The sequence below is a fragment of the Suricata suricatta genome, chromosome 1, assembly GCF_006229205.1.
Source record: "Suricata suricatta isolate VVHF042 chromosome 1, meerkat_22Aug2017_6uvM2_HiC, whole genome shotgun sequence".
Taxonomy (NCBI): domain Eukaryota; kingdom Metazoa; phylum Chordata; class Mammalia; order Carnivora; family Herpestidae; genus Suricata; species Suricata suricatta.
The window spans coordinates 124,719,704-124,747,295 of NC_043700.1; the positions used below are offsets into that span (position 1 = coordinate 124,719,704).

Sequence of the window (27,592 nt, forward strand, 5' to 3'; positions counted from 1 at the left end):
TCTGAGCTAGCTGTCAGCACAGAGCCCGACGCGGGGCTCAAACCCATGAACTGTGAGATCATGACCTGAGCTGAAGCTGGACGTTTAACTGACTGAGCCACCCAGGTGCCCTATAGCTCCAAAAGATTCTTACCAAGTTTTGGTTGAAACCCCTACTTGACATAAGACTAGCCTCTATATTAGGTTCCTGGAGTCAAGGTAATTTCATCATCTGAAACCATTATTGTTGGGTAGTTACTTTCCCCAAAGCTGAGGCTTCCTAGTCTGGAAGGCTGACATGATAGAGAAGGTTACTCAATGTTACATGAGACCACACGGTCTTCTAGCTCTCTTTAAAAATATGAAAGGATGTAAGAAGAGGTCTGTCTGGTTTCTGTTTTTGTTTTTGTTTTTATCTACAACAGTTATCTCCTGAATCTAGGTCTGGTGCTTCCTCTAATACTAAAAATTAATTACAATCTGCAAATTCTTGCTCTGTCACCCTTGCTTCCTCTGCAGAAGGGATTAAGAATTAACTTCAATCTTGGTCTTAAAAGTAAAAGTGCAGAGAAATAAAGTAGCAACAGCTGCCAACGGTCAGAGGTCAGGACTAACCTGTTTTCCTTGCGCACAGTCACTTTGTCTCCCCCAGGGATCAGCTTCTTCTGTTCAATCACTCCATAGCTTTCTCGACAAATCTATTATTTCAGGAGGAAAAAAAGAAATGTTTTGATTCTGTTCACCACTTATCTTCTAGAATCCGAATGACCAAGAGAAGCTTTAGGAACAGGATGTAGCTTAATCACTACTTACTACACAGAAAATTCCTGGGAAAAGAGAAAGAACCTGATTCAGAAAACATTGGCACATTAAAAGATATTCTGTGTTTTAAAAAAAACAAAACCATGCAGTTGCCAATAAATGTTATCAAAGAGAAAATGGTATCAACTTGAAAAGAAATCTATGTATCAAGAGTAAAGAGGACTGGGTGCCTGGGTGGCTCAGTGGGTTGAGCATTGGGCTTTGGCTCAGGTCATGATCTCGTGGTTCATGGGTTCGAGCCTCGTGTCAGGCTCTGTGCTGACAGCTAGCTCAGAGTCTGGAGCCTGTCTTCAGATTCTGTGTCTCCCTCTCTCTCTCTCTCAAAAATAAATTTAAAAAAACATTAAAAAAATTTTTTAAGAGTAAAGAGGACTAATGTTTCAGTAATTTTAAGTACACATATGAATCATTCATTTATTTATTCATATGAATAAATTTCAGCATATTTACTTAACTCCTTTAATACTCAAGACACTATAAATAAAATACAATTAGTTCAGAGAAGACCCTGAATTTATTCTTTGGCTTGGGGAGAAACTAAATGTTAATTATGACTTATGAACACAACGAAAGAGAATCCCACTATCAGAAGTAAACTGTGGAAATCCTTACCGTGAAATTGAGGCAGAAAGTCTCCTCAATATCCTCCCCAGGATAATCTAAAAGTTCTTGAAGACTCCTAATCATAGAATAATGGAGAAAGGAAAAGAGGCAAGTTAGATACTGCAACAGTGTTTCTACATCAGTCATACATCCAGATTGTTTGCAAGGAAAAACTGAAAGAAGATTCTAGAAGGAACATAAATCCAGACTAACAGAAAATTGTGTTACTTATACCTGGAAAAAAAAATATGGCAGTAGACCTGTAAGAGATTCATTAATTGTTCTCTTTTCCCACTGACAAGTCTTACTGGATTTGTGAAGAAACTCTGATGGATTTAGACCTGACATACTTATGTTCGTTTAACCCGAAGTTAATATATGAGAACAGGATACTGCAGTGGCCCTACAGAATGTCTTCATCTACGTGTATTAGAAAAATCCTTCCATCGTAAGAAAGCCACACAGTCACCTCACCCATGTAGGAATCATAATGGCTTACTTATTAATTCAAGGGGCTCTGTATGGTAAAGACACTGTAGTCTCTGTCATACTAAAGAACACAAACATGTAGTCTTAAAACAAGAATGTTTATGCCAAAAATGTTCATATCGTAACTTTCAAGAGAATACATTCTTGTTACCAGACCTCATTCACACTTTCTTCTTTAGTGAGCTCCAACTCTGACAATTTCATCAAGAGTGGCCCAGGAAGAAAACTGCTAGTATGGAATTTAAATTCACTACCAGTTAACCAGTCAAAATGATTACTTGAAATCTATCCTTCTTAGCCAGGCTGGCAAAGTAAATAGCCCACATTTTAACCACTTTCTAGCTTTTTCCTTCAGTTATCCTACGTAAAATTAACCCTGCCAGGGTCTCCTATTTTTTGAAAATCCTTCTAAATTTTTCTTCTCTCTGTGCCCCCATCCCTCTCAAAATTTATGGTTTCTGAGTATTAGTGTCCGACATAGGTAGTGTGGCTGTCTCATTTCCAGAGAGTACCTTAGAAATAACCCTTGCTCTTTCTCCATCTTAAAATCGGTACTCTTCCTCTATATAGGGGGATGTACCTTCCTACTGAAGCCAAAAGAATTATACTGTTTACAGAAATCCAAAGACGTGGGTTTTTTAAAAATATATTTGCTCTTATGCTACCTAAACTCAAGGCAGGAACACTCAGAATAAAAGGGGTTTCAAGAGCCAAAAAGAGAACAACAAAAAGGGGCTCAAAGGGGCTCCTGGGTGGCTCAGGTGGGTCCAACTCCAGCTCAGGTCATGATCTCACAGTCTATGTGTTCAAGCCCCATATCGGGCTCTCTGCTGACAGCTTAGAGCCTGGAGCCTGCTTCAGTTTCTGTGTCTCCCTCTCTCTCTGCCTTGCCCTGCTCATGCTCTCTCTCTCTCTCTCAAAAATAAACAAACAAAATGTGTATATATAAATATGGCTCCCCTACTCTGGAAAACAGTCCGGCAGTTCCTCAAAAGACTAAACACAGAGCTTCCATATGGCCCCAGCAATCTGACTCCTAGGTATACACCCAAGGGAAATGAAAATTTGCACCCACACAAAAACTTGTACAAGAATGTCCACAGCAGCATCACTCACGATAGCCGAAAAGTGGAAACAACACAAATTTCCATCAACTACCAACTAATGAACAGATAAACAAAATGTGATATATCTCCACGTAATGGAATATTACCTGACAACAAAAAGAAAGTAAATACTGGCACATGTTATAACATGGATGAACCTTGAATACTGCGTTTTCACAGTTTAAAAGAAGCCAGACATAAAGGACCATTGTATGATTAAGGATATTGTATGATTCCATTTATAGGAAATTTTCTGTATAGACAGAAAGTTAGATTAGTTGTTGTCTAGGGCTTGGGGATGAGGAGACTGGGGATGATAATTAAGGAGCACCAAGTTTCTCCTTCAGGTAATGAAAATAGTCTACAGCAGCAGTGATAGCTGTGTAACTCTGAATACACTCCAAGTCACTGAAATGTATACTTTAAGTAGGTGGACTGTACCGTATCTGAATTGTACCTCAATTAAAAATTTTTTAATGCTCCCTTTTCAATACTTTCTCTCTCTGTATTTCTGGACCATGACAGTCTCCAAGTCTTTATTTTGTTCAAGATAAGGAAGGTTGAGATTACTTGGTACCCCTGGGCAACTATGACCTCCCTTTTCCTTTTTTTCCTCTGCCCTCGGGGCACCACTGGCAAAGCTTCAAGCCAGCAGCAGTGCATCCGCATCTTAGGAGTCTAGCCCTACGTCCTGATAAGCTCACGCTTGTCCCTGGGGCACTGTCAACCTCTGATCGTGCGCCACAGGCAGCCAGAGCAATTCCCCACACCAGTCTGCTATCTTCTAGCTCCGTACCTTCCTTCAGTGGGTGACAGCTCCTTTAGGTCTTCCAAGCCAGGCTTTACATTCAGTAACTTCTTGTAGAGCGCCAACGGGAAGTGGAGATCAACCACTGTGGAGTTGTAGATAGCCAGTCCACAGGTTATGCCGATCAAGTGAAACCAGTTGTGCTCTACAAAACACTTTTCAGGACACATACAAATGTGTTAAAAAGAAAGGCAGTGCTTGCAGCCCTCCAAATGCTCTGCCATTACCTCAGAATATTTTCAGTATAAAATAATAAAGGACATTAATATTTAGTTACCTTCTGAAGCAGAGAAACACCCTGAAAAAAGTTCAATTAACCCACCAAAAAAAGCAATGTAAACAAAGTCAAGCATTTATAGCTCCATCTAGCAACATAGGCAAGAGCATATAATCTTCTGGAGCAATGCTATGCAACAGGACTTTGTGCAATGATGGAAACATCCTATTCCGCGCTATGCCACAGAGTAGCCACGAGCTACACCTACTGAGCCCTTGAAATGTGGCCAGCACAACTTTGGAAACAAATCTTATTTAATTTAATTAAAAATTAGGATGTTTCCATCATTGCACATGATAAATGTTTATTTATTTTTGAGACAAAAAGAGACAGAGAACAAGCAGAGGAGGAGCAGATAGAGAGGGAGACACACAATTTGAAGCAGGCTCCAGGCTCAGAGCTGTCAGCACAGAGCCCAACACGGGGCTCAAACTCAGACTGTGAAATCATGACCTGAGCCAAAGTTGGACACTTAATTGACTGAGCCACCCAGGCACCCCAGTAAGTATTATTTAATATTAATTTAATAAAATTTAAATTTAAATAGCAACATGTGGTTAATAGCTGCCTTTTTAAAACAGTGCAGATCTAAGGAGAAAACTCCAATAGGAAAAAGAACTAGGGACGCCTGGGTAGCTCACACAGTTAGCATCCAACTCTTGGTTTCGACTCAGGTCATGAACTAACAGTTCATAGGTTTGAGACCCACATGAGGCTCTGCACTGACAGCATGGAACCTACTTGGGATTCTCCTCTCCCCCTCTCTCTCTGCCCCTCCCTCCACTCGTTCTCTCTGTCTCTCTCAAAATAAATTAAAAAAAAAAAAAAAGGAAGGAAAAAAAGAGTTAAATTATAGCCTGGTTAAAAGTGAATGCCATTTAAAGCTTAGCTCTTCTACTGAATTTTCAAAAATACAGTCGATGCATGTATTTGTAGAAGTAGTCACACACATGCACACCACCATTATTATTTTGGGAGGGGGGAGAAAATCACTTTATTCTAATTAATTCACAAACAGTAATGTCACAAAAGCTGGTTTAAGGAGGCAGATGAACATCTGCCCAGCTCCAAACCAAAAACTATCTCACAATGAATTTCTATGCAGTAAAAACACCACCACCATTATTATTAAATTAAGACATATTTGACTACCACTTTCCACATGCCATAAAATCCATTTTTTCTTTATCATACTGTGTCCTTTTTATCCTTCGAAGAATAACAAAACCTGGATCTTACCTACTAGAAAGGGAAATGAGGCTGATGGGTGACAAAACATGAGACCTTGGCAAGAAGTGAAACATGAAGACTCGATACGTTATTTGGTTTGTCTAAATTATCTTTGTTATGCTCCCCTTGGCAAAGACAGTAGTCAGGGGATCGATCTGACCACAAAAAGAAAAGTTTAATTCAATCCATCTGTTTAACTGCAATATCACTAACTTACCGTATCTGAAAACCACAAGAGATTTGAATCCTGGTAGTAGGTAAACATCCCGTAGATAGGATTCAAAAGTTCTTTTAACAGTAAAAGAAAGAACTCCTTTGTGACACCACCAGCATCCACTGCTTCTTCACCATCAAAGATTACCTTAAGATAATGAATGTAGAATTAAGGCTTCAGGGAACTCTTTGATGTTTTATCTTTTTTTAAAAAGGCAAACTCCTTCCAAAGTCAGGACAAAGGAAGGGATATATAACAGACAATCCATTGATACAATGAACACTGCAAGGTGCATCTGCTGATTATTAACAAGGTACTTACAGACACACAAAATTTTCCCTAGGTACTCCAAGGGATACAAAGGAAGTCAGAAGTTTACCATATGTCCATGGAAAGTTTACCATCTATTTGGAACAGTGAGTCAAATATAAAATAATCAATTGAGAACACATTTTCAAAGAGTCAAATATATTGAAAGGTAAATATTCTGGCACACAGAGAAAAGCAACGATTAATTTGGGTAAAGGAACACTTTCTGTAAAAAAAAATCTCAGAGGGGCTCTTGCAGTAACTGATGCATATGGAAGGGAGGAAGCACAGACCTGGGTTCTGTGAGGGGCTATGAACTGATCTATATGGGGCATACTAGACCCACAACGATCATCACAGTAACAACTGTGGCAAACCAACAAATGGCATTCACTGAGAGTTTGCTATATGCCAGCACTTAAACTCTATTAACCTAATACTTCAAACAGTCCAATGCATAGGGATTACGATTATCATCTCCACTGTGGAGGCAAGGGCTCAGAAACAGAGCTAAAAATAGCATTTGAGAAAGTGTATCCTTGTGGCTGAATTCAAGGTTGCCAAGAGCAGGACAAAAGAAAAGGTGGTGACAGTAGGGCCCTGATTGTATGGATGCCAGCAGATTTAACTTAGATGTGTTACAAAGCAACAAATGTCTCATCTGAATTACTAATTGAAAACAGGGGGCAAAGAGACCTCCCCCCCTTTGCAATATCAAAAATCTAAGAAGTTCCAGAAAGAACTCCCAGGCAGACTGAAGAGACTGATGTTACTGATGGCATGTTCTGAAAGGGAGACAATAGTATGAAGACCATCAGTTTTTTGCCTACTTACTGCCTTTTGGGAATTGGAAACAGAAATGGCAAGAGAGATGTGGAAATCACCTGAAGGGAAAGATAAATGACTTGAAACAACTTCAAATAATTCATTAAATACTAACCAAATACCTACTGTGTACCATGCATTGTGTTCAGCCCTGGGAAAATAATAAGTAGTAACAAACATGTATAGTCTATGAGGAAAGAAAAACCGTTAATTCAATTATTTCAGAGTACTAAGAGTGCTCTTCATCATAAGTCAACAGCTTCCCAGACAATTTCACTACCTTTCTATTCTACTTTTTTCCTTCTTTCTCTTCAATCTTTGACACCCAAAGCTTCCTAGATGCTGACTTGACAGTTTTCCCTAGTTGAAGCTTTAGTTTTGCTAGTTTGCTTGCTTTCTGGTAGAGTTGGAGCAGGTTCTCCGAAGAGAACAAGCAAAGAAAGGCCTATAATCTCTCAAGTTATCCACTGGCACCCTTATCTGATGTTGAGATATTCTGTTTGACAAAAGGAAGTGATTAAATGCTTCTAAAGTGAATGAAAGACATTATGAATGGCTATACTCCATAATTTTACCAAGACCTCTGCTGTTTCATCACCTCTGTTTAAAGAAAACCTTGGAAGTCAATTTAAAGCAACAGAATTGAAGGGCTCACTTTGAGAGGTTTTTTCAAATCAATATCAGAATGAATGCTCAGCTCTCTTAGGGCGTCTCCGACAAGATTGTTCCTGCGAACGTGAAGGACCAGGAAGGGGCTTCTGGCCAGCAGAGGCTCCAAGGTGAGAAGCATGAAGACATTCTGCAGGTTGGCTCCGTTGACTGCCACCTGGAACATCACATCCAAGAAGAACACAATTACTCAGAGTGTCCCTGTAAGTGGGGACCGCAGCCTGCTGTGCCTTTGGACCTGGGCTGGTGAGGAGCAGGCTGACTGCACCTCCGTTTTATTCTGATTTTCCAAGTTACTCATGTTTACAAAACATACAAATCTTTCTAATCTGAACGAAAAGAAATTAAATGAGACAGCTGACGCATATGACCCATAACCAGTTCCACAAAAATGACTGAGACCAGCTAATTAAGACTGAAATAATCATCAGCATACAAGAAACAGGATACAAAGAAACTCACAAAATAGCAGGAAAAGAAACCTAAGAACCAGTTTTTAAATAGTTTTTATTCTTTGACAACTGTACACTTTCTCTGGAAAACCTTTACATTGACAATAACACGGATAGGTCACTGTGAAAACAGATACTTATGTACCGATACACATAGAAAGCAAGAGACAGAGAGATGGAGAGAGAGAGAGAGAGAGAGATGAATGGATTAACAGTAGGAACTGGCAGATTCGAATTGTTAATTCACAAATGTCTTTGTAGGCTTCTCAAAAATCAATTATATTCTATAATAAAAATGTGTATCTAAAACACATTAAATCTCTATAACTTAAGTTTTCATTCAATAAAGAACTACCAAGCTTCATTTAATTATCACTGTCTCTACCAGGTCAGTAAACAATGGCCTGCAGACCAAATCCAGCTTGCTGCTTGTTTTTGTACAGCTCTTAAAATAACAATGTTGGTTTTTTTTCTTTTTTAAATGAATGGGAAAAAGAAGGAAAGAATATTTCACATGTGAGAATTATAAAAATTGAAATGTCAGTGTACAGAATATTTTAGAGGAATAATGCCATGCTCATTCGTTTACTTACTGACCATCACTGCTGTCTGTGCGACCACACAGACAGCTGATTGTTGAGACAGACTGTATGGCCTACAAAGACTAAAAAATATCCTATGTGGCCCTTTATGAGAATGCTGATCCAGATAAGCATGCATTCATGTATGTGTGTTATATCCAACATAAAATTGATGAAAATTTTATAATAGTTGTAAAAAGTTGTAATGGCCCTTCATCTAAATATACCCTCTCCTGTTAGTGAAAGTTATAATTGAATACTTGGGATGAACAAGACACAGTAAGAAGAGGAAATAATTTTTAAAATATGATACCTGCATCTGTAGTTCAGCATCAGTCTGTAACATTTTGGTCTTGGCTTGGGCATCAAAGATGAAAGGGTAGGAACAAAGTGTTACAGCATCCTAGAATAAAACATATTATTGGCAATATCACAGTGTTCCACAGAGAACAGTGCTGGAAAAATATATAAGTAAGTGAAAAAAGGATCATTTACCTGTATTATAGATGGTCGAGCCTTCTGTATAAAGAAAAATAAAAAGTCTGTTACTTAGATTACAAACCCTGAATCTTCTACTCCCTGCAAGTATAAAATACAAACAATAAAACATATAACCTATCTGAGTATTTGGCCAGGGAGAGAACTAATGCCATTTGAATGGCTGACTAGATTTTTGATAGAACATACCAGATGTTTTGATGGGTATAAACTGAGAAAAAAATATAAAAGCAATTAGAAAAATTTTTAAAGGATCTTTAAAGACCATTCCCTGACTCCATAATTCACTGCATTAAAAGAATTAACTTTTATAAAAAAATTTAATTCTAAAACAGGAACTTAAAAATCTTGATTTCAGAGATTAATTTTGTTGGGTAAAGTGGATGCTGCAGATTCCATTTTGTCAGCATGTTACATTTCCTTCTTACACACACACACACACACACACACACACACACACACACACAGCCATGTTACTCTTAGGAGAAAACAAATACTTAGAAAGCTGTCCCTACCTCAACATTTGGACCAGTAAATCTAAATAAAATTTTGAGGAGGGGAATAATAATACATTTTTAAAAAACACAAACAAGACCCATCTACAAGGTCTGTCACCATTTCATTTACCAAGGGGAAAAAAAAAAGAAATTTTCTTCTGAAGGTTGTTAGGTTATGTAACAAACATTATTTATTGATTCAATAGAAACAAAAACATCAACAATATATATTCTGTTGATCGTAGCAGTATTTCTCAAACAGAAAACTGCAATCTTATTCTCAGCGATCTGAGAATCCTCCATTAATTTTTAAAATTCTGTAGGTTCTTTAAAATTATATCCTTAAACAAAATTAATGAAAATGCATTCTGAACAACTTCCTTATAATAATTTTCATTTATTTTAATGACTGCATTGGTGTCATGTTAAATATACTTAATTGTCCCAGGGTAATAAAAAAGAAGAAAGGCGGTCTTCCTTTGTAAGTGATGCATTTGTGCTCCGGAAAAGGCCGGAACAGTCCTGGCCCGCTGCATGAAGGAAGGTTTAACCGCAGCTGAAGAGAGAACAGAGCGGAGTCATCCTGGGGTGACAGGCCTGGGGACGCAAGCAGCCGGGCCCGACAGTAAGCAGCTCCTCTCCACAGGGCAACTGGGGTTCGGTCTCAGTAAGGCGTTTTTGCTGCCCCATTTAATCATGAGGCTCAACTGCGTTTCATTGATTTTAGAGATTTGTATTTAATTTGTAAGATTTGGTTTGGTTCTATAATTGTTCAAAGGCTACTGAATAAGAAGTATATGACTACCTCCTTTTGTGTTTGTGTGTATTTCAATGAAATCATTTAATAACAATTTTTTTTTGTTCCCAACTGAGGTTTTACTATGCAGAAAAAAACAGAAACAAAAACCAAATGTATTCCATTTCAGTCTTCATGGTTCAAGTAAGAAATGTCCTCATAATTCAGATACACACTTTGGCCAAGCCAAGTTTAGCCTTATCACATTTAAAAAATTCATGTATAAAAAATAAGTATCAGTTCAAAATATAGATTATTTTAAGAAGAGCCTTCGGGGCAATACAAAAATAATTAAATTTGGTTAAAACCGCCTGAAATTTAGAAGATGTGACATCCACGTATTGTAGGAACACTGTTGTTAGGTACAGAAGCACTCAGCATCTTGTGTTGCTGTTTAGCCCAGATATCCAACATGGATCTCTCAATTCATGTTATTAAGAGGGGCTCTGAAGGTGCTTCATTTCCCCCACTCTGGTGCTTCCAAGAAACCCTCCTGGTACCAATAGCAATTTTAATTAAAATCCATCCCGTTAATCCTTTAGAACTTTAGGGATCTTGGAACATTTCCCTAGACTGAGAAACCCTAACTAGAGAGATGATTCCAGTCCAGTGAAACAAGGTGTGGAATCATGCATATACAATCCAGGCTAATTTCATTCTCATACCTACATAACTAATTACTTTGTATTTAGGAACTGAAATCACTAAAATTTTTTAAAAGCCCACACACCATCAAACAGCACTCCACGAGATGATCTTCTTTCTAGTCTGGGTACCTGAAAAAAGTATAAGCATCCTAAGGAAGCAGGTTTATTTTACAACTGGTGGCAATATTCAAATTTTCTAATTTTCCTCTCAGAAGAGATTATTTAATCTAAGCATTTCTTGCTTATTCTCAAGGAAAAGAAAGACCTTTAACGTGTTGGTCTATAAAAGCAAGATAAAGTTTTGAACACTTCAACAGTAAAAGAAACTAGGAAAGAAGTGACCACAGTGACTATAAACACAGTTGCTAGCATTATACCCCAGCTGTAAATACTTAAATACTGGTGTTTGTTAGGACAGCATAGTTATTTCAGATCTCAATCGGCAGCTCTGTCTACAGGTCCTGGCTCTCTCCAGGTCCACTGCAGGTCTCTGACTACCCGGCTGCCCCCTCCCTGAAGCCCTCCCACATGCCTCTAGCATCCACCTCCTGCCGCCTAGTCCCTCCCAGCACCCTACGCCTGACCCCTTCACCCCTGGAAGAGCCCAGTTTGGGAAGTAGGCCCATGCCTCCTCTGCAGAAGGACAGCAGTTATAATGATGGCAAGGTCATCAAGGTGGGTGCACTGGCTGGAAAGAAATCCAGAACTGCCTCAGTTAGGAACCAGAGCCAAGGCCAGAGAGTTAAAGGTCCCTAAGAACCCCCTCCCTCCAAGGGAGAACCACAGTGCCAGCTCTAAAGAAGGCAAAGGAAGAAAGGGAATTTGGTCAAAAGAAGACCTGTATGAAGGTCTACTTATACATCCTTGAAACCTGCTGAGAGTAGATCTTAGGCATTCTCACCACAAAAAACAAAACAAAGCAAAAAAAAAAAAAAAAGAATTAAGTATGTAATCGATATGTTAATTAACTTGATCTTAGCAATCATTTCATAATGCATATCAAATCATCACATTGCACTTTAAATATATACAATTTTATTTATCAATTATTCCTCACTAAAGGTGGGGGGCAATCCACTTATCGTTCATTACTATCAATTAAAAGTAATTTAAAGAGCACCTGGGTGGCTCAGTTGGTTAAGCATCTGACTTTGGCTCAAGTCATCATCTTGCAGTTCATGAGTTCGAGCCTCACATGGGCTCACTACTCTCAGTGTGGAGCCTGCTTCAGATACTCTGTTCCCTCTCTCTCTGCCCCTGCCCTACTCATGTTCTCTCTCAAAAATAAATAAAATATCTGGAAAAAACCAACAACAGCAGGGGTGCCTGGGTGGCTCACTCTGTTAAGCATCTGACTTCGGGTCATGATCTCACAGTCCACAAGTTCAAGCCCCATGTTGGTCTCTGTGCTGACAGACCCTACAGCCTGCTTTGGATTCCATGTCTCCCTCTATCTGCTCCTCCCCCACTCACACTTGGTCTCTCTCTCAAAAATAAACATTAAAAAAATTTTCAGTAATAAAAGTAATTTAAAAAGCATGTAAGTTTATGTATGAAACAGGGGTACCTGGCTAGCTCAGTCAGTAAAGCATGTGACTCTTGATCTTGGGGTCATGAGTTTAAGTCCCATGTTGGGCATAGAGCCTACTTAATTAAAAAAATTTTTTAATAAAATAAATTTACATACAAAATAGCTTTAGCATTCTAGGTTAAAATCCAATATATCAAAAAATTTAAACTTCAAATTCTAATAGTATTATACCTTAAACAATAAAAATAATTCCACAGAAATCACAAAAGTCACACTATAATTTGACTAATTTTCTCTCTTTCTATAATAACTACCTACAATACTGAAGAAGAGATTAGCATCTGGTATTCAAGACCTATATCTGCTTATCATATATTAAGAGGAAAAAACTATTTAAAAAGTTGTAGGGGTGCCTGGGTGGCTCAGTAGGTTAAGCATCCAACTTTGGCTCAAGTCATGATCTTGCCATTTGTGAGTTTAGGCCCCACGTCAGACTCTGTGCTAACAGCACAGAGCCTGGAGCCTGCTTCAGATTCTGTCTCCCTCTCTCTTCCCCTCCCCTGCTCATGCTCACCTGCTCACTCTCTCTCTCTCTCTCTCTAAGATAAACATTTAAAAAAATTAAAACAAAAAAAGTTGAAAAAGTTGCTCACTTAAGTACCTCCATTCACAGACTCAATCATGATAATCTAGATATCTAACACCAGCAACTTCTTTTTCAGTGTCAAAAAGAATTAGTGTTCATTAGAAGTATTTTATTCAGCATCCAGTCACAAACAGGGTAGATTCAAAGTCAGAAGAATTGGCTTTTATGAAACTAACTAAATTGGTGGGAAAACTGAATTTCTGTGGGCCTCCAATTCCTCACCTACAAACCAAACATCCTAAATCATTCATAGAGCTTATTGCAGCTCTTAGCGTTTTATTATGCCATGACCAGTTACTTGCAAGTTGATAAAACAGAAAATTTCCTTTTTACAATTTCTAAATTAGCAGGTGAAAGCACAATTCATTGCTAGGCTGCATGTTAAATTTCCCACGTAAACCAATTTAGAAGACTCTAATCCATTTTTATTGAAAAGTATTTTGTTTTTTTAAGGTTACAATAAAAGCTTATTTAAAAACACATTACTGTGTCTAACACTGATCTTCTATTATTTGACAAAGCAGACAATCTTGCTTAAATAAGCCTACTTACACTCCTTGCTATTAGAAACCACTATGGCACTACTGACCTCCAAAATTATAGGGAAAATACTGCCTCAATGTTGGTGATGAATCTTTACACTGGCAAGGACTCATCCCAAATATACCTGCTGCACATGACTTCACTGTAACCGAACTATCATTCTGTTTTCTCGCATAATTCAAATTTATACATACTCCACAGACGGGAGGTCCTAAAAAGTCCTGCGCAGGTCCCAGGCCAGTCTGCAATCACACTGAGCAGCTCTTGCCGAGCTCTGGGGGCAGGCAGGAATATGCAGTCCCTTGGATGGCGTATCTAACATATGGTGAGAGCTAGGCAGGGATATGTGACATCTTCACACCCATAATCCCAAATCAGGGGTGGCCTACAGGGTTCAGGTGCTGAAATAAGACAACTGAAATAAGCTAGCTATTAGAAGATGGTAATTAGCAAACCATCCTTTCCTCAATGTCAAAATCAAGTGGCAATGAGGACTATGGCACATTTTGGCTTCATCCAAAGAGCTACATTGAACCCTAGCCAACTTGTGCCATCTGAGAGGATAAGTCATGTTGCCAGATATTCTAAGTTTCAAGAAAAACTAGAAATTGATTTTATGTATCTTGACTTTTTTATGGTGAAAGACACATAACATAGTTTTCCATCTTTGCCATTTTTAAGTGTACAACTCAATAGTGTTAATTATATTCATTTTGTTATGCAGATCTCCAGAAGTTTGTCATCTTGCAAAACTGAAGCTCTGTACCTATTAAACAAGTCTCCATTTCCCTTCGCCAAGGCCCCAGCAACCACCAGCTACTTTCTGCTTCTACAGCTGTGACTACTGCAGATACCTTGATTTTTTAAATGTTGGCAACTAATTAAGATTTGTACCATTCTGGCTGATCACCCATTTATGACTCCTTATTGACCACTTATGATGTCTCAAAACACTTCGAAGTTTCAAGAATGCAAAGCTAACCAAAACATTGTGACATTAACACCAAAGTCAAGGACAAATTACAGGGCCCATATGGGCTTTTCTTGGCCTTATTTGTACTCTGAGAAAGGACTAAAGCTTTAAGATAGACTTCACATGAATTCTTACCATGCCTGCTTGATGCAAGAACCACATGAGGTAGTCTTCCTGAATGTCCACAAGATTGGAAATCTCAGGAATGTAAAATGTATCATATTCCACATGCTTCACTTTAAGATTTACCTGACGAAGAACAGAATGAGGACAATTAAAAGCCAGACAACTGGAAAATGGCTTCCCGCAGACTACCTCAGTAGGACATGTGAGCCTGCCATCTACCATGTGCGCCGCTCCCCAGTGGCTTCTCTCTGTACTCACCTTATACAGCTTCTCCAAGAGCTTGAGAGCTGCTGTAACATAATTGTTAAACAGCACAGGAATTAAGAATGTCTTTCTTCCTCTCAGGAGGTACACGACTGCACCTTTATAGAGGTTTACCAGCTTCATGAAGTATTTTGGGCATACCTGAGACCACCAGTTATCTTTAGAAAGAAAGAAAAGATGTAGTTCAACATGTATTTTTGATCAAGTATTTATGTTCTGCCTACTAGCTAAAAACTGCTCTGGCTAAAAAATGAACATTAGTCTAAAATACAATTTCCCAAAACTGACTTTAAAAAGATTTCATTAAAGCATTTCTATAGAGCGTAAGAATTCCCCTAGAGCTTTTTTTGTAAAGCTAGATCTGATTTTTGTCCTCAAAGACTCATTCAGAAGGCCAAGCTAAAAGTTCAGTTCCAAAGACCCATGTGAACAAGATGCCAAGGCACACATTGCAGGCAGGAGCATTCAGATATCATCATTTGCCCTCAACCCCGCCTCCGCCTACATCCTGCACCGGGGATGCATAGGACCACGCACCCCAGAAGCAGCAGCAGTCTGGCAGCCATGTCTTCCCATCAAGAGGCTTCATTGGTTGAAAAACTACTATTTCTGTTTCTCCCCAAACTGTGCTTTCTCATAACCAGTCAAGAAGCCTAGACCATTGGTTTCCACATCATCAGAAATAAATTCAGCCAAACTGAAATACTTAAAGGATGAAATGATATGATGTCTATGATTTTTAAAAAATATTCAGCAAAAATAAAAAGGTGGGGGTAGAGGGAACATAAAAAACAAAAAGGGCCAAATATTGATAATCATGAATTTGGGTGAATGGGTACCTATAGTGTTTTCCATACTCTGGGATATTCTTTTAAGTTTAAATTTCTTGAATTAGAAGTTAAAAACAAGTGTAAAACTAAACAACGCTGATCTCTTTGTATTGTCCTACCTGGAAAAATTAAAAAAAAAAAAAAAAACTTAAACGTCAAGTAAAATACCTTCAGAGATTGCTGTCTCTCTCCCTCATAGTCTATTAGAACACCTGAAAAGATAAGCCACAAAGGGCTTTGATCTTAAAAAAACAAAATTAAGGACTAACATATTACGAGTGCTTTCATTACTATTTCTGTTTTTATATCCTCCGCAAAGGTGGAAGCAATATGGAAAAGCCAGTATTCCATCCTCAGGAACACAAGTCTCTTTACTCATGGGGAGACACACTCAAGTAACATCCTCAACACACTCAAGTAACACACTCAAGTAACATTTGGAAGGCAGAAGTTACTGAGCTGCAATGAACACCTAAAAAAATTCACCAGAAAAAAAAATAAAAAGGACAAAGCCAGGTGACAGACTTTCTGCACTTGATTAATAAAAACATCTCAGGCGCTACTGCCATGAGACACTCTCCGATTCACTGAGGAACGGAAGGTTCTTATCTCAGCAAAGTGTCCGTAGCCTGCAAAAATCAGTGTGGACTCAACTGTCCTAAAAAAGAAAAACAGAACAAACATTTGGTAAGTCTCCACTAGGTCATTTTCTTCCTCTCCTCTCTTGGGAGACCTGCGCATCACACCAAATTGTTCATTTCACTCCCACCCCTTAAAATAGGTATAGGAGAAAGAGCAACATATGGACACTAATTCTTGAGGCACTATTAACTACTAGCAAATGTAGGAGGTGAAAAAATAGTTTCAAGTCAATCCAACCTTGTGAATATTTAAAAATCAAGACTCATCTGTCATGAATCATTTCAAATAACCTAAATAATGGTTCGACTTGCGCATATGACCAGTTAGGAGATAACAGCAAAGAAAGAAAGGTTTGAATGTTAAAGATATTAAATGGCAACAAACAGATTCTCAGATCTCAGTCCACTAAGAGCCAGTGGTCACTCTAATGAAATAAAAAGTATAAAACCACTGGTATTGAGTTTAGCAAATTCACCTAATACTTTGCTGGGGTTTGTATCCAGCCGCAGAATGGCCATGGCCAGGGGAATAGTCAATGTTATGTAATACTTGGAATCCTGGAGCAGGGGGAACTCCGGTAGTATTAAATAGATTCTCATGGCTTCAACATCTGGTGGTGAACTCGACAACTGAGGAATCAGGCAACTTTCAAAGCTGTTTAAGATCTGTATGAGAGAAAAGAATACTGAGAAATTCAAACATGGCTGAGATCTGGTTACCTGATGTCTAAATTCATAAGCTATTTGATAGACTCTCAACCCCCCTCACTCAGTATGCACAGATAATCAACCAGGAGCCAGGCACTGGTAGCGCTCAGGACATACACCAGGGGAATGAAAAGCCAAACATCTCCACCAGTGCAGACATTACTCTAAGGTCATTTCCTTAGAAAGATTTAAGCTAAAAAGAAAGCTAAAGGAAGACAAATTTCCAAAGTGAATATTGTAGACTTAGAATTTATACAAGATCTATGCCTTTTTATCTTACACTCTTTTGTTTCTCTTGAAAGTTGAATTATTGCAATACAAGAATGCATTTTTAAGAATACACTCTTAGGGCACCTGGGTGGCTCAGTCAGTTAAGCGTCCAACTTTGGCTCAGGTTTGATCTCATGGTTTGTGGGTTCAATGCCCTCATCAGGCTCTGAGCTGACAGCTCAGACCCTGGACCCTGTTTGGATTCTGTTTCTCTCTCTCTCTGCCCCTCCTCCCCTGCTCACTCATGCATACACTCTCTCTCAAAAATAAATAAACATTAAAAAAAAAAAAAGAATACACTCTGCAGGAGCACCTGAGTGGCTCAGACTTTGGCTCTTGTGGTTCATGAGTTCGAGCCCCATAATGGGCTCACATCTGTCAGCCTGTCAGCACAGATGTGAGCCCATTTCAGGTCCTGTGCCCCTCTCTCTGTCCCTCCACCATTTGTGCTCTCTCAAAAATAAACAAACATTAAAAAAAAAAAAGAACACACTCGGCAAAAAAGTAAAGAACTTACCTGCTCTAGAATCATGGAGTGCTGGGAGCTCATTAACTTCTCAAATAACACCCTCGTTGAGTTCAGATCAATCCCAGGGATTTTGGGACTTGTTTTAAAATGTTCATCAATTCTAAACAAAAATTTTAAAAGCGTGTTAATAAAAGAAAAACAAAGCAAACACTCTGATAGGAATTAGAAGTAGGGAAACAAAATAGTCTGTCCATACCAATCACACTTAAATTTGACCCAGCAGACAAGCTGCATAAAAATATTACACTTCAAAGAAGCCCAGCAGAATCAAGCTCTGGACCCCCTTTTTCAAGATGATCTTAATGTTTCCAAGTTTTTTTTCCTTCAAAGTACAAGCAAGGATCATCATTTCGATTTGAGACTATCTTCAAATTTTTAAGCAGAGTGTTACTCCCAATTTACTCTTGTGCATGTGCCTTTCTCTATAATTAGGGAACACTGACTAGATGGAGAGACGCTGTGCCTAGGTGCAAAAACATCCCCTGTGCAAACTGGCCCACTCATCAACAAATGGCAGGCAGAACAGACCTGCTTGTTTAAAGCTTTTCTTAATAGTGTTTTTTTAAAAAATTGGATCTATAACAAATACAAAGTTAACGTCTTCATTTTACACAAAGTATACAACTACATATAACTGAGAACTAATTTCACTGATAACTGTTTTTAACTCTCTAGCAACTAATCATTTTTTTCTAACCTTTTCTAAAAAGTCATTGCTTTTTAGAGACTTAGAATGTTACTTTTAAATTCCCACTCTTGAATATACCACATCTATTAATTACAAAAGAACTATCTATTTGCAAAATAGACTTCTGTTGATGAGTAATGGACACATCCAATAGTTTTAACACCATCTGACAGCCATGCTGTAACTTATAAAAACATAAGTAGAGTTTCTAACATTAAAAGAAAAAACATAATTATATCCACTGAAACCTAAATGGTCAAATCAAGAGATGCCTGGGCTTTGTTTGTTAGGTCTTTCATTGCTATTGCTCTAAAAATAAATCCACCCCAAACACAGAAATTAATTCTGGTGTCCTATATATAACCTTCTATATGCTTAGAGGTACTTTCTGTCACGTCATTAAGAAAAAATAAAATATTTTATCTAAATGTATTTATACTTTGTAAAAGTGGTCTTTACTTTAATCGATTTCCTGTGAGGCATTGTACATAAGCTATATAAGCAGAAATCCTGAAATAGCAGCACAGTTGTCAGTTAAAAAAAAAAATAAAGGCCTTACCCACATCTCTATGGAATTCATGATCCTATGGACGAATAATCTAACAAGTCTGTCCAAGAGCCATTCACAACCTTCATAAAAGCGGTCCTTCTAGAACAAGGTTTCTCAACCTTGGTGCTATTGACTTTTGGAATCAAATAATTCTTTGTTGGGTGGACGGGTCTCTGAGGTACATTAGCAGCATCCTTGGTCTTTGCCCATAGATGCCTGTAGCATACCGTCCCCCACTCTAACAACCAAAAATGTCACCAGACATTGCCAAATGTCCTCCTAGAAGATAGATCAGCTTGGTGGAAAACCACTGTTGTAAAAGACCAACATCAGCACAATCCAGAATATTGTTCCCTGAAGGAAAAGGCTAAATATTAAAGCTGAAATAAACTGGATGAGCTCATTCCAGCTGCCCTAATGATACAAATAAATAACTTGGCAATCTCTAGCTGTAATGGAAGAAAGTTTCTGAGGTGACCTCTTGCAACTCTGTTAGGGATATAATTTTTTTGGTGGGAGAGGGGGTGGGATTCACACAGAGAACTGAATTCTAAGTTCTTCTTGGGATTTCATTTGCCTAGTCACTGGCAAAAAAGGGACTGAGAGACGGTCAGAAATTGGGGTCACCTAAGATCAAAACCCATGACCAAACCCTTCTGCTGCATGAGGTTCTTCAGGGGGATATCTGCAGAAGGGATAAGGCCAAGCAAAGAAACAGTATTTACTACATGGAAATTCAGCCCAAATGTGGTATCCTAGTGAAGTGGGCTAGACCTAAGTCCAAGGAGCTCCTGAAGCTTCGTTGGAACATCCCCTTAAGCTCACTCTTCTTGAGAAAAGAAAAACTCTACGGGAAAGCAAACCAATAAAACCAAGGAGATTGTTTAAAAAATTAAGAATTTAAGAACAAATATAGTACAAATGGGGGTAACATTTTAGAAAAACCTGAGAAATCTTACTGTTGATTACGCCAACTCTTTCTGAGATCGTCTCTGTCTACGCTAATCTGCTGCTTTGCCAACCAGGCATGAATCAGCATTGCCCTTCCTGATACCCTCTCATTCATCATTATTAGGCATTCCAATTTTTGCACCAACCATCAACTTATCCACTGAATTAAGGTCAACCACCATCAAAGAGAACAGAAGACTTTCACAGCCTTTGCTGAGTAAGTATTTGTAGCACGTGTGGGTTATTTTTTTAAGATTCTAAATCACTTACTTTTTTTCAAGAAAACTTCCATTCCAACAGGCTGCAGAAGACAGTATCTGAACAACACCACTGCTCAGAAAGAAAAAGGCAGGCAAGCCTTTAGTAATTACAAACACACGGTTACTCAAGCCTTAACAATAGATTAGTCGTCTATTCCAGGATTTCATTAATAGCAGCTCTTTCTTATCCAGAGGAAGCCTTGGAAAACGTACATTTGCTGTAGAGAAACATTGTGTCACATCTCAAAGGAAGTACCAAAGCTACTGGAAGAACAACTCTTGCAAGTGATAATGATCTTGAACAACCTTCTGCCATCATCTAAGGTACTTCCCACCTCATCTCCCAACACAAACAAAATATAATCAAAAAAGAGAAGCTGAGCTGTTATCTCCCAAACACAGAAATTGTCTTTGCAAATTAATAAGTGAACAACCACTCCCTTCTATTGTGTCTCTTATCTGAGAAAGAAACTGAAAATAAATGAAGTGTTTCTTCCTATTACCTAGATAATAGAGGCTCTGGGAAAATAGCGAGTTTCTGAGGACCCAGAATGAAACTGTGTGTGAAGAGTCTTGGACCCTCTCATCTAGTGGATGGAAAAGGGAAGGAATACAACAAAAACAGGGTTAAGGAGGGCGTTGCCATAACTTCTGGCTCAAGAAAGGTCTCTAGAGATCACTTCTTCCATCCCCTCATTTTGTAAATGGGAGAACTGAGAACTGGTAAACTGTCGAGGCCCCAGGAGAACAGAACCCACCTGCCCCTCCCATGATGAGTCTAGTCTCCTTCCCGCACCCCCACATCCTTCCAGCCTGAATTCCTCATCAGACCCACCTAAGGTTAGAGAAATTCTGATAGCTGGTTGAGAGCATTCCCAGTGATCCCGGGTGCACCCCAAAGTTTAGGGCCCTGGTCATTTGCCCAACTATACTCCATGTCATAAAGAAGATGTATTATACACATTTCAGAGTACACTGAAGCACAAAGAGCATGAGTCATTCATTCCCAAATATTAGACTCCAGAAAAATATAAATACTAAGTCAATGAAAATCTATAAAAATATGCACCAAAAAAATTTCTCCTTTAAGCTTGATAAAAGACCTCAATCATTTTTACTCTATTTTCTCAACTTGACATTAAACTATCTCAATTAATCATTTTTAATGTGAAAATGCTAGAAATTATTCAGATTAGATAAAATATCTGTCTTATTTCTGGAATGCTTTGGGATATGCATATGAAGAAACTTTTGTGGTTCAACAACAATAACACTGAGCTTTTTTAGCATAAAGGCCAACTCATGCTTTCATCAGTAAGGATTTTTAGGATCTAAATAGGTAAGGTTAAGGGACACACTCTCTGAGAGAATGGGGGCAAAAACTATTATGTTATCCGGGGCTAAGGACACCAAATCCTCAAGAAATCTGTGCCAAAAAAAAAAAAAAAAGATTCCCTAAAATGTAAAACTCCATTTACATATATAACCTCAATATGGAAGTATGGAAAATTACTAGGCTAGAAGATTCCAACATACTCTGGAAAAATGAAAATGAAAACAAGCAGCCACATACTTGATTGTATTTGCATTGTTGTGTTCTGAGAGTTTTTGTCTCCAAACTGCTATAGTTTCATCATTTATTAGACTGGTGTAATGCGCCTGGTTCATCGTCCTGAAGTCAACAGCAGGGGAAGAATTCTGGAGAATTAAATATAACAGTAAAAGAAGAGAAATTATGTAGGTTGGATCCTTTCTCTTTCTCCTGATATATTCTCAGTCTTGTGTTTCACAGGAGCTGGGGTGCACTGCCCACACCCCCCTCTACACTCCCTCAGCTGCCGAGAGTGTAAGCTCCTGACAGTGCCCAGCTGGGCTACACTCTGAGAATCGCCCTTGGCCATTGCTTCATCCCTCTAACCCAGGGGCAGGTGGAGGTGTAGTGAAAGGCTTAGCCTCCCAGCCCCCACTCAGGACTCGCTGAAGAGCCATCCCGACTTTAGAGCTCCCAAGGAGACGGGCTTAGGCCTCTGCTACACCCATCTGCAGTCTCTCCGTCTGCCCAGTGCTGCCTGCTTCATCCCTAAATAGATGCCCTCCTACCACACTCCCCTGAAAAACTTTCTCAACATAAATCTTAGTCTCACAGCCTGTTTCCCAGAGAAACAAACCCAACATGGCGTTTCCACACTTCTTTCCCCTCTGCTTTAAATCACTCTAACATTAAGGCTTTTAAGGTATTAATCATTTGCCATAACCTGTCACACAATTCTGACAAAATGTATTACTAAAAATTCAGTTATGGGGCGCCTGGGTGGCTCAGTCGGTTGAGCATCCGGCTTTGTTTCTGGTCATGATCTCATGATTCATGAGACCAAGCCCCATACTGGGCTCTGTGCTGACAGCTCAGAGCCTAGAGCCTGCTTCAAACTCTGTGTCTATCCCTCTCCTCTGCTCAGAATCACTGTAGCACCAAGGCTTTTCAGCTATTAACCATTTGCCATAACTAGTCACACAACTCCGACAAAATGTATTCTTAAAAAGTTGTTATAATCTAGGGGAGGGGGAAAAAGAAAAAAAAGTTGTTATAATCTGTATTGCAAATTATCTAAGAAAACATAATGCCTCTTAATTTCTTGCTCCAAGTATATAAAGAAGATGCCAAAAAGGACTTGTCAATAATGGCCTCAATAATTCCAAATTCTGCATGGCATTATATATATATACATGAGAGTTAGAAAAATATAAGCACTTTTTTTTTTAATGTTTTATTTATTTTTGATACAGAGAGAGACAGAGCATGAGAGGGGGAGGGGCAGAGAGAGGAGACACAGAACTGGAAGCAGGCTCCAGGCTCTGAGCTAGCTGTCAGCACAGAGCCTGACGCGGGGCTCGAACCCACGGACGTGAGATCTGACCTGAGCCGAAATCGGAGGCTTAACCGACTGAGCCACCCAGGTGCCCCTAAGCACTTCTATTTTCTAAAATTTATCTTACTCAACTGATATTCCTCAAACCCTATTCTTGATCTAGAACTAAGACAAAGTGTAAAGTGCTTTATACCCTCCATAACTGTCACTAGAAAAGAGGGAAAAGGTTGTATTAAACCATTTATCCATCAATTCATAACATGATTGTTTTGTCCTCCTTTGTACTGACACATGAAATACAACTTCCAAAATTAATTTTCTTGGTTATCCCCAATGTTGTAAGATATCATATAATAAGGGGAAAGGACAAAAGCATGCAACAAATCAGAGATGTTTGCCAATGTTTTTGATCATCTGGGTCTTGATAATTATTTTGCTAAAATGGCCACAGACATCTACGAGAGAAAAGTCATCTTGAACAACAGAGAAAAAAATAAGAAAAAGTGGACACTTGAACACACACATGCAAGATTGTCTCTTCACCCTAGTCTTAAAACCACTGTTGTTACCTAAAGTTTAATTACTTTCCTCATTCACAGATAGAGCTGAACAGAGACTCTAACATATACTTCAATAAAATATTCACATGGAACTATTTCCTCATCCTTCATCGCATACCCAATAAACTACAGATGCCCTGAATGAAGTATAATCTCAAAATCATTTAAAGACTCAAGAAAAGGTATGAATTTTCTGTGCCTTCTAACTATATGCAGGCCAAAAAGGAAAAAAAAAATTGACCTAGGGTCAACTTTTCTCAACTTTGGATCACAAGAGCTTTCAAAAATCTTGATGGCCAAGTCATACTCTAGACCAGTTAAATCAGATTCTCTAGAGGCATCAGTGGTGTTTAAAAGGCCCCTAGGTGCTCTCAATGGGCAACCAAGATTGAAGATAACTATCGGGAAAGAGAAAATTATGTCACCTACAGGCGCATACAGGCACCCCAACATCCCAACTACATTTCCTCTTCAATCCTATCCAGTGAACAAGGAAGAGGAGGGACTGTGGTTCTCACTCCCTAAATTTCCAAGATGTGGAATCAAAGGTAGCAAAACAGTATCTAAACGCATCTCCTCCAGTACCTTCTTCCACCTCAGACCTGGCACTCATTTAATAAGCTGTGGTTATAGAAATGAAGGCTGTCACTACACATTTGCTTTTTAGGTCTTTAAGTGATTCTTCAAGTGTAATGGTCACAGGGTAAACACATGATTTGATCAATCTCTGTATCTAAACAAACATGTATGCTCAACGGCTCAAGTAAAGCGCCAGGCTTCAGTTTTAAAAAGAAAAAGCAACACCTTCCTAAATAAAAGTCTATTTTTAGTTTCTTTTTCTTTGTTATCTTACATACCACTCTGACCAGTGGTTTAACCTTTAACCTGCCCTATTTCTCTAACATTACATTATTTTAGATCCTTTTCATCAGTGTTTTGTAATTAAGTGTTAATCACAATAAATTTTAAATCCAACTACTTAGATCAAGCGCCATATTTATAAAAGTAGTAAAACTAAGTTTTATGTTAACTTTCCCAGGAAAATTAAATTTGGGCAATATTATTCAAGTCAATTTCTTAGGGAAATGAATACTTCAAACTCTAATACTTATAGACAAAAAGTTATTATCCTGCAGAGAGTCAGCACTTTTTGTATGTCACATTACTGGCATTTTGAAGACACAAAAAATCATCTCAGTTTTCCAAGATTTCTCTGTGAAGCACTAAAGCTAGGCCTAAAATAGGTCTAACACAGCAGTTCCAAATCATCCCAGATGGTAGCACTAAACAGAACCTTCTCCAGGCTCCTGACCTGGAAAATATCTAATTGTCCATTTCCACCATCCAGCCTGCAGCCTCTTCTACCACATCACAGATTTATACTGACTAGAAGGCAAGAATACTGGGTATTTATTTATTTTTTTACATTTATTTATTTTTCAGAGAGACAGAGTGTGAACAGGGGAGGGGCAGAGAGAGAAAGAGACACACAATCTGAAGCAGGCTCCACACTCTGAGCTAGCTGTCAGCACAGAGCCCGATGCAGGGCCTGAACCCACAAACCGTGAGATCATGACCTGAGCCGAAGTTGGATGCTCAACCGACTGAGCCACCCAGGTGCCCCAAATATTGCATATTTAAAGATGGCAAAGTATCAGAAGAATGGGGAGAATTTCCAGGGCTCAAAGGCCCCTTGTCTCCACAGATCTGCTTTCCTCCACCCAATTCTGATTCCTCTATCATCACAAGTAATCCCTCCCAGCCCCTCCATGAGAAAATAAGGATCAATGCACGATATATGGTTGGTCCTCCCTACATGGTTCTTGAATAAATGCAGGTGGGCGAGGAGAAAGAGAGGACAGAAAGCACAAAAACAAGGAAGGGAGTGGAGGGTAGAAAACAAATCTGTGCTCCTGGTTTCAGAATGCTTTCCCTTGTCCAGGAAGAGGGTAATGAATTACAAGCTCTGTCACAGATACTGGACCACATTCTCCTCTATCTTCAACCCTGGAAAGATGCTGAAATGTCCTTCTTCTGGACTTACCCCCTGCAGTGACACTGGAGACAATCTGAAATTTCAGTGTGGTGCTATGAGCAAATGATAAATAATAAAGGATATCTGAATACTGTGTCATCTCTTTTATATTTTGCATACACTCAATCATACCAAACAAACCCACTAAATTTTCAAATACCTAGCGTGTGTTGCTACTCAGTGGGTAAAAAATGGAAAGTCAAATAATGCCAAAGTATGCACAAACTCTCTAGGCCTTCTTAAACATCTTTTGGAATATAGACATAAACAAATAACTTTAAATTATAAATCAAAACCCTACAATTAAAATACCAGGAAAGTCACTGGCACTTCACGGGAGCAAAAATGGAGAGAACATCTTCAAGTAGACGTCTAGTTGGCTTACCTTAATAAGATAAAATTGGTAGAAACAAAGAGTAGCACTGCTCTCATGTAATTGTTTATTAAAATAAATATTGGTTCACCATTATTCCACCCCCAAAAAACAGTTAAAAGAAATTTTACCTCATATTTGGAGCAAAGTACGAAAGTTTGGTCTCCTCCAGAGAAGATCTGCTTAACAATATGATATTTAAAGCGATCTGTCAAAAAAAATTTTCAACAGCATGTTTTTCAATAATTAAGCTTTTTCCTTGATCCCCTTTTCTAATATTCCAAAATATGGTTCAGACTAATTTCCTATCCATTTTATTTAGATCAGAGAAGAAACCTCCTCTCCTGGCTCTCTGCCCAAAACCGTTTCTACTTCGATTAAAAGTAAATGAATAAAATGGTATCCCCCACTCCAACCCTACCTCCACCCCCGCCCTCACCACCAGCTACTCCTGACCTCGTTTCTATTTTTCATTCTAATCTTCCATACCACTGACCTGAAATTTAAAACAGTCACTACTATCAACGGTAACATGGCCAAGAAATAATTCAACATTTGAGTGTGGTGGTCTCTGGCCCCTTCCGGATGTAGCTTGTCATGTAAGCACCTCCATTTCCTGCTCCTTGCTTGATCTCCCATCACGCGGTGTCCACAGTGACCCTCCAATCCCACCACACTGCTTTCCTTGCTAACAGATCACACTGTTCCCTACCTCCACATCGTTTCCTCCGCCACCCCCCGTGCACACTGTACTCTCCAGGACGGGGCCTCCTAGAGCACAGGTGCAACGGTGCTCCTGGAATTGTGAGATTGTGTGGTACTCACCACTGCCCACTCCCTCACAGTCCTCTACCTGGCTAACTCCAAATCATCCTTTAAGACACAGCTCAAACTTCCTCTAACCGGAATACTCCTTGATGCCTTCCTCTGTGCTCCCACTTTACCATGAAGGTTCCTAAAACCACAGCATTTACATAATGAATTGAAATTTACCTACTTACGTTCGTTATAAAATCATCTTGGCAAACATCCAAACACAAATTTATGATCATATAAATTAGGTCAGAATGAAACTTCAAGAATTTATGATTTCAAATTAACTGATATGACGCCGGAGCTTTCAAAATTGGTGTATTTCTTAAACACACGCATTCCTAGCATGACTACAATGCCTTGGGGTAAAAGAAATTCCCAAACCACAGAGAACAGGACAAGTAGCCATTCTTTCACTGTGGGGAACATCATCAAAACCAAATCTTGTTTATTTCATAAGTTCCACTACATTTTCAGATGCTCACATATTCATTCCACAAATCTTTACTAAGAAGTCTGTCCAGGCCTGTGCTGTATGCCAAATTTACAAAGAGGAAAAGACTTGGTCCTTGCACTTAAGTTTCTCATAAACCAGCAGGAAGCTTATGATTATTATTGTTTAAAAAGAAAAT

The 27,592-nt window shown here is 38.8% G+C and overlaps 1 protein-coding gene across 15 annotated transcripts in view; it reads right to left on the bottom strand.

Annotated features, from left to right (window-relative positions):
• HERC3 (HECT and RLD domain containing E3 ubiquitin protein ligase 3) overlaps nt 1-27,592 on the bottom strand; it is a 109,808-nt gene that overhangs the window by 21,244 nt on the left and 60,972 nt on the right. For 11 of the 15 annotated variants that reach the window (XM_029943212.1, XM_029943184.1, XM_029943199.1 and 8 more), the window contains 14 exons: nt 26,279-26,355; nt 21,886-22,010; nt 20,323-20,382; nt 17,852-17,963; nt 16,833-17,022; nt 14,880-15,043; nt 14,631-14,744; nt 8,860-8,883; nt 8,678-8,767; nt 7,318-7,488; nt 5,532-5,675; nt 3,796-3,962; nt 1,414-1,480; nt 595-677 (listed from right to left, as the gene is read on the bottom strand). In XM_029943212.1, the coding sequence (XP_029799072.1) occupies nt 595-677; nt 1,414-1,480; nt 3,796-3,962; nt 5,532-5,675; nt 7,318-7,488; nt 8,678-8,767; nt 8,860-8,883; nt 14,631-14,744; nt 14,880-15,043; nt 16,833-17,022; nt 17,852-17,963; nt 20,323-20,382; nt 21,886-22,010; nt 26,279-26,355 (1,588 nt within the window). The other 4 variants (XR_003910376.1, XM_029943217.1, XM_029943220.1 and 1 more) reach the window with 4 other exon arrangements.